A 7,703-nucleotide genomic window follows, 5' to 3' on the forward strand; every position below is an offset into this window, starting at 1 on the left:
CACATAACCTGCTATGTAAAATCATATATACTCTTTCATCCCTGGATCGAAAATTTCTTCATTAAGACGGTTCAAAGTCTCTTACATATGCTTAAACCTGGCCTCAATATCTTTTTTTTGAGATCTTGCTTCTTGGATCCTCTTCCATTTCGCTTCCCTATTTGGATAGCATGCAAAAGCTGAGAGTCATTGCAGTTGCCTCTGAAGAAACCCAACCTCCATGCCAAAGCATTCAATATGATTCAACTTAATCTGTCAATTTTGGTATATATCATGTGCCGTATTCAGATGACTTCATCTAATTGCCTCAAGAATATCAATGAGTTGTAAAATTATTGCAGTAATAAATGCAAGATTCCAATCTCTAGGAAGGTTTCTGTGGAGACATATCTTATGTGAGCACAGAGCTCATGATACTCTATAACATTGTATTCTTTTTGCTTCATAAAAAGATCAGAAAAGATCAGAAGCGCGGAGATTTTTTAAACTTGGAGAAATTAAAGACTTTATTATACCATTGTTTGGGCATACATTTTTTTATACCCGTACTATTTGTTTGCAAAGATTTGTTATCACATATTCACAAGTCGAAGGAAGAAAATCAATAGTCAAGAGGATATGAGTATATGAGTTCAAATTCCAATTTATCTTGTTCGGTGTCATCTCCGTAAGCTATTTCATATGTTTAATAGTTTATGTCATCTTTTCCATTATGTTATTTGTAATAAATGTCTTTTGCATTTATGACTACTGTGATCTGTTTGTGTAGATTTTATTCTTTTTTTTCAGGTTCCTCAAGAGATGATTTTCTTTTTAATTTCAAATATTATTAGCACAACATAGTATAGATTATAGGCTCATATTCTATTTATAATAGTTTAACATTTCTGATATGTCAATTCATCATTGCTCATAATAAATTGATATTCCAATATTACATTAAAAATTGTTAGGCCCTAACAATGCAACAAGAATTACTGTAGGGAGGTTGAATGGAATTCTTGAAAAAATTTCTTGGTTTAAAAGTGTTTTAACTTAATATATATATATCTGTGTGAATTGATTTGTAAAGTGCGGAATAATAACTTGGAATAAATCAAAACACAAGTAATTAAAAACACAAGTCTTTAAAAACTTTCTAGTGGATTTGAATGTATCCACCAGAGATATATATATTATCAAGATAACTATGTGTAGCTAAATTAGCTCACAGCTGCTTACAAATATGAACAACTAAGTTTATAGAGAAATGCTAAGAAATACAGCTTACAAATGTTTCTCTCAGAAAAATGTTCTTCATCTTGTTGTTGTTTTATTTGCTACTTCTTGGTTTATATATCACCAAGATTACAACGTAATAAGAAAAGATAATAAAACAAAACCTATCAAGTCTAATACTCTGCATCTTCATTACTCTATTCCAGTATCTTTGAATATCTTCATAATAGCATGCAAAATGGCAATGCTTCTTTGTTCTCAAAAACCAGTTGAATAGGCTTCCACATTCCTTTTGCATACACTCGACGCATGTGATTGTGTTGTCACTGTCAACGGATATTTGAATTGATCATCCGTTGAGTACATGATCATCCGTCAAGTTGTCTTGTTGATCATCCGTCGAGTAGCTTTGTTGATCATCCGTCGAGTAGCTATTTGGCACTTGACTTCATTTCATTTATGCAAAATTACAAGATATCAATTATGTACATTTAATCAACCTATTCTGCATATCTAATTAAAGTCAACATGACTTATATGCTACTACAGAATCTATACAAAAATGTATGCAGAAATGTGCTACAGACTTATTATTACATAAGCTACTTACTCGATGGATAACAAATCATTATCCGTCGAGACTATAATGAGTCATCCGTTGGGACTATAATGAGTCATCCGTCGGGACTATAATGAGTCATCCGTCGGGACTATATTTGTTTATCCGTCGAGTGCTACATTTTTCACTAAGTTAAATCTACTAAGGTATTTTATTAATGAAATCATCAACTTCACAACATATCCACAACAATCTCCCCTAATTTATGTCAACTGGAATTGTAGGCATAAATTAAGAGAAACTTGATGATAACAAAACATCCTAAAAATACAACTTTAAGAGGAAAGTAGATAAAACTATAAAGTGCTTCAAATAACAAAATGTATAAAGATTGGCATACAGTCATTTTCAAGGTGCTCCTCTAGTTTGAACAGATTAATCTATTTCCTTGAAGATCTGGATTTCTCCCCAAGCTTTCTGTTGTTTTCTTTTATCTGATTTTGAAGCTGTCTATGGAATTCCAGTTCATCAGATTCTGAGAGATTTAGCTTTCCTTGCATTTCCAAAAGAGTCTCATTGCTAGAGATGCTCAATTGGTCTTCTAATCTGAAAAATCTTCTAACTCCTTTATCATCCATGAACTTCATCAGCCAGTAGGGCCTTAGATGCACTCTACTTCATGTGTAGGGAATAGTAAGAGTCTTTGGGAGTGCATATTTGGCTCTAATACTCCTCAGTTCTTCAATCTTCTTAAGAACAAGTCTTCTTGCAGTAACATTGAATCCAAAGTTCTTCTTGAATGATGAATAAACCTTAATCAGCACAGATTGGCTTTCTTGAAGTATCTTGTGAAGTGGCCACTGTATCTCTTTTCCTCCCATGTACTTGAACACTAACCTTTCAGGTAGATTCCTGTAAGCATCAATCCCTCTAACTTTTTCTAGTTAATCTAGATAGAGGTTTAGATCATAGAATTCCTTTATGTCACATAAGTACATGTAATCTCCCTTGCTGACTTTGGATTGAGCTTTGATTAGAGATTTGGATTTGAGAGGGGACATCTTTACTTTCTTGACTACTCTTAACTTTGTTCTCTTTAGCTTGTTAAGGATTGGTAAATTGAAGTCAGGAATTGGTAGATTTTCCCAGTATATTGGTTCATCCTTAGGCATAATAGGTTCACCATGAATGTTCCTGTAAGGATCCACCACCTTAATGTCTTCAAATACCACTGAGGGTTTTGATGCTTCAGTTGTAGTTTGAGTGGATTCTTTGGGAAATTTATCCTCCAATTCTTTATCAACAAGGTTCAATTTCTTTTTGGTTCTTTTAGCCAATTTCTTGTATCTGAGAGACTTCTTCAGTTGTGGTTCACTTTGCTTCTTTAGATCTTGAGATTCAGTGATTTCAGATGGCTTGGCAGAGATTTGTTGAGTGGATTTCACAACTTACAATTTGTCTATGATAGCAGCTTGCTCTTTCCTTTGTTTAACCTTTTTAGCATGTAGAGCATCTTGCTTCTTTTCTTACTTCAGTCTTGCCTTTTCTTCTCTCTTTGCTTTAGCAAATTGAGGGTGTCCAGCCACCACACAAATTTATTTACCATTCCTGAAAACTTTAGCAATTCTCCTTTTAAAAGCTGAATCAGCTGGATCCTTGTAGAAGGCAATGGATCTTGATAACAGTTTATTCTAATCAGGCTTAGGTGTCTCATACACTATGTCCAAAGGGTTCTTTAGTGATGCTTTTCGATATTTCACCCTTAGCTTCAAAATTATTTCAGCCTTTGGAGATTTGATGCAGGATGGTTGTCCTCTTTCCAGATAGTTCATGCTTATTTCATTTACAGAGATTTTCCTGACTTGAGAGTGATGAATGGTTGACTTTTCTGGCTTCTTTGCTAGCCCAAACTTCTTTTGAATGTCCTCATCAATTTTCTCCCAGTTGATTGGAATCAACTGCTCCTTTTCAGCTGCTCTTATATTGGCTGTTGCTTCATTTATCAGATCAATAATGTCTTTGGCTGGTGTCTTGGTGAAAGTAATTGAAGGCCCAATTACTTTGTTACATTCAATGTTGAGCACTTTTTGCTCCCCCTCACTCCTAGAATTCTCTTTCTCCCCCTTTTTGTTATCAGCAAGTTGAGTAGAGGAGGTCTGTACAACCACCAGTTTCTGAAGCAAGTCTGTCTGTTGAGCTTGGTGTAGATGAATTACTGTAAGAGATGCCTCTATTGGTGACATCCTTGTATCTAAGGCATCTATCTTTGTGGCAAGATCAGAATTTTTCCTGAGTTGTATCTTGATGTCAAGCATTGTAGCTTCTGGAAGTTTAGAGTCCATCTTGTCAGAAATGGCCTTTTTCGTCTCATCAATATCACCTTTGATAGTGTTGACATCTCGGGCATGCTGAAAACCTTGAATTTATTGTAGTTGTAGAGAGGTAAGACGTGCTTGAAGGACCTTTTTGGTGTTGACATTTGTGGTGGTTTGAAGAGCAGAATTTGTCTAATTTTTAAGTTGAATCATGGTTTTCTTGAAGTAGTGTTCATCACAGTGCTTTGAAAATGCCCATGATGGCATGCTTGATCTTGAACTGGAGCCTACTTCTCCCCTATGTCCAATGGCTCTTCTTCACTATCTCTGCCTTCACCTCCAAAGAATTCTTCTGAACCACCAGTCTCATAATCAACATCACCAGTTGTAGAGGGTAAAGCTCTGATGGTATCCTTAGCTCTTAGCATTGACTGTGTGGTGTGCACCAAGTTAAGCATCATTTCTCACTATGGCAACCACATTTTTAATAACTTATCAAAAAATGTTGCAAATGAGAGAATAAATTACATATATTGCAAGGACTTTTAAAAGCGTTGCAAATGCAGTGTAAAAAACTGAAAATGTTAAAAATTAGTACTCTATTGCAGGACTTTTTAAGGCATTGCAGTATGACCAAATTTTGGGCCCAAAATGTTGGTGGGCTTTCAAATAATTTGACTGAACAATTTTGCCGGGCTAATAAAAAATAAAAAAGAAAAAAACAAGAAATAAAACACACGACTACCACACCCCCATATACTACCACACTCATACCCAGGACACGGCAGATGCAGGAGAAAGAGAGAGTCTAATAATTGGAAGATTCAAGAACAAGATTTGAGCAGCAAAAAGGTAAAACATCGACCCTTAATCCTTTTTTCCCTTTTCCCCCAAATCGATTGTTCATGTTCTTTAATCGAGTATACATGCTCTTCTTTGTTCAAATAACAATTGATAAATCTTAATTAGTTCATTTGTATATGTTAAAATCTTCTTTCAGTTCTTAAATTACTATTTTCCAGTTTATAAATATTGTTTTTTTTATTTTTGATTTTAATTATTTGTGTTTAATATAGTGTGAGTTTGAGCAGTGCTTTGTTCTTATGTTTGAATTATTTATTATTATATATAATTAGGGATAATATGAGCTTCGTATGCCTTTATATTTTCTTTATATTGAGTTTCTTAAATTTGAGGGTTCTATATAATTCGGGATTTTATGAGATTACTTATTATTTAATCGAAACTTAGTTAATAAGATAATTACATTTATAATGGTGTTCTTGAGATTTTAGTCTTTGCAACTTTATAGATTTTAGTCGAGGTTCTGTTTTTAAGTCCTCTTCTAATACCTTCCTGTTAATTTTTTTTTATCATTGTGCTAAAAAATGCAGGGGTCATATGTCAAATTTCTTGTTTTGTGATCCATATCCAGCTTTACCTATTTAGATTGGGTAATAGGTTTTCAAAATCTTGAAGCTGTATTTTCCGTTTTTTGTATAAAGTGGTGTAGTAAATGGTATTTTGTTGTTCAAGTCAAAAAAGATTTAAAAGCTTCCGGCACATTCGTTGTCAGTCATAGATGTATTTATACTTCTGTTTCACTTCAATAAAGATATGTGTATATTTTCTTAATCATTTTCTCCTCCAGGGGTCATTGATTGGACTGGAAAATATACTACAGGCTACAGGCAGCAATGTTGAGTCTGCTGATTCCATGATGAGCTGTAAGACAGAACCAAATGCTTGCTTTGCAAGGCAAACCTCCAATCTCTCATTTTCAGGTCTCACAGGAGACAACAGCACTGGTGAATATCAAGATTATGGAGTCTCTTTAATGCTCGTTATGGGAGAGCCACCACATTGGTGTACTCCTGAAAGTTCCTTGGCTTCAAATAGCAGGAGGAGTGTTGTCCAGCGTTACAGTAGGTATGAGTTTCAAAGATAAACTAAATTTCATGTATGGCACTATTTTTAACATGCAGTCCTCTGAGATGCTGACGTAACAGTAGGTATGAGTTTCAAAGAGACTTTTTAGTGATTAGATCAGGCATCAAGATCTTTTACTTGTATAATTGTTACTCCATAATCTAATTCTTCTATTTCTGTATTTCGTAACTTCAACCAACTCTTCTTATTAGTTTTTTTTATATTAAAATTGTAGATTTGAAAAGAGAGTAAGGTATACAACACGAAAGGCAAGAGCTGATGTAAGAAAGCGTGTGAAAGGACGTTTTGTGAAGGCTGGTGATGCTTTCGATTATGATCCTTTGAGCCAAACTAGAAGCTTTTTTTAACTCTTGACTTGTCACTAATAAGGTTTTTTTTTATGTTGGTGTTTTTTATGAGAAAGATGGTGAGTGGACACCCCTAACTTTGATAACGTCTTTAACAAGTAAAACTGGAACCGTTTTTGACAATGTCTTTATCTTTGACGTTCCAGATTACGCTAAGAGTGTGGCTGAAGAAACATGAGGGAAGTACAAAGATGTATGATAGTTTCTGCTAATCTTATGCTGATGTACTGTGTGATATAGGTTCTTAATGATTTGTTTTATATGCTGATTTTGTAGGATAAGAAGCAGATTTTGAGGAAGCAGAAAAAAAAAGGTTGAGGTACCCTCTTTTTTATTTATTTTGAATGATGGTAAATACATAAATGTCAAAACTTGTTGTTGTGGTGTGTAGTTTGTTGTTGTTACATGACGATGATGAAGACGATTCCCAATTGTCCTTCATTCCTGGCAAGAACAAAACTTTCTAACCACTACGTTATACATGAAAGGGTCTGCGATAAACGTAAATTTACATGGAATTATTGAAATCCAGGTTTGCTCATAGCTGGATAAGTTGTTAAAGTAGTCTGAATTATCAGGTCTTTGTTTCTGCTTGTATTGCAATAAGTATTGTCATACTCTGCTATAGGAACTTCTTTTTGTTGGCAGCAGTAATATACCAAGAATAATACATTGAGTTATTACACAGCTGGCCAGCCTCCTGGCTCGATGGGATAATAAGTGGGTGAACTCATGTTTCCAACTTGCTAATTAAATATAGGTTATGAATTAACAATTCATTTATTTAATAATATCTAGTAGTATCGACTCAATAGTTTATCTCAAGCTTTTGGTAATGTACAGTATCAGGCTTTTGGTAATGTATAATATTTGTTAGATTGTTACTAAATTATTCAGTTAAGACATGAGACATTTTTTGTGTTTGTGTTTATAGGATATGTTCCCCTCCATGAAATTGATGCTGCTAAGTTTAACTAGGAGACTGAGCAACTTGCATACCTTTCTGCCATGATATCTCCGGATGAATTTGGCATGTTAATAGAGTAGTTCGGCAGAAGAATGATATTTGGCAGCGAAGAAGCTAAAAGAAGATTACTATTAGTTTTGTTCATTAGTTAATTTGGTGCGGCTATTTGCCATTTTGTATTGACTTATATTTTGAATTGTTTGTATAATAATGTTTGAACAACCGGAGCGTTTAAATAGTCATTAATGGTTATAAATGACATTGATAATTGGTTTTGTGGCATACAAAATTCATGGATTGCACTATTTTTAATAAGATCCTACAATTTTTTTTTAAATACGGTTGCA

At 34.1% G+C, this 7,703-nt stretch overlaps 1 protein-coding gene across 1 annotated transcript; it reads left to right on the plus strand.

Moving 5' to 3' along the window:
- Positions 1–4,843: 4,843 nt before the first annotated feature.
- On the plus strand, positions 4,844–7,098 carry LOC141687494 (zinc finger protein CONSTANS-LIKE 10-like). Its single transcript, XM_074492791.1, has 4 exons — positions 4,844–4,944; positions 5,744–6,021; positions 6,257–6,448; positions 6,536–7,098. Exons 2-3 carry the CDS (start codon positions 5,810–5,812, stop codon positions 6,387–6,389), a joined length of 345 nt encoding a protein of 114 aa, XP_074348892.1. The 5' UTR covers positions 4,844–4,944; positions 5,744–5,809; the 3' UTR covers positions 6,390–6,448; positions 6,536–7,098.
- Positions 7,099–7,703: the final 605 nt, after the last annotated feature.

The sequence above is a fragment of the Apium graveolens genome, chromosome 9, assembly GCF_009905375.1.
Source record: "Apium graveolens cultivar Ventura chromosome 9, ASM990537v1, whole genome shotgun sequence".
NCBI classification, from domain to species: Eukaryota; Viridiplantae; Streptophyta; class Magnoliopsida; order Apiales; family Apiaceae; genus Apium; species Apium graveolens.

What these genes read in the sequence shown, in the direction of transcription:
- LOC141687494 (XM_074492791.1), top strand. Translation starts at nt 5,810, where the DNA reads ATGATGAGCTGTAAGACAGAACCAAATGCTTGCTTTGCAAGGCAAACC. An exon ending in GTTGTCCAGCGTTACAGTAG is followed by an intron (nt 6,022 to 6,256) that starts GTATGAGTTTCA and finishes TTAAAATTGTAG; the next exon opens with ATTTGAAAAGAGAGTAAGGT.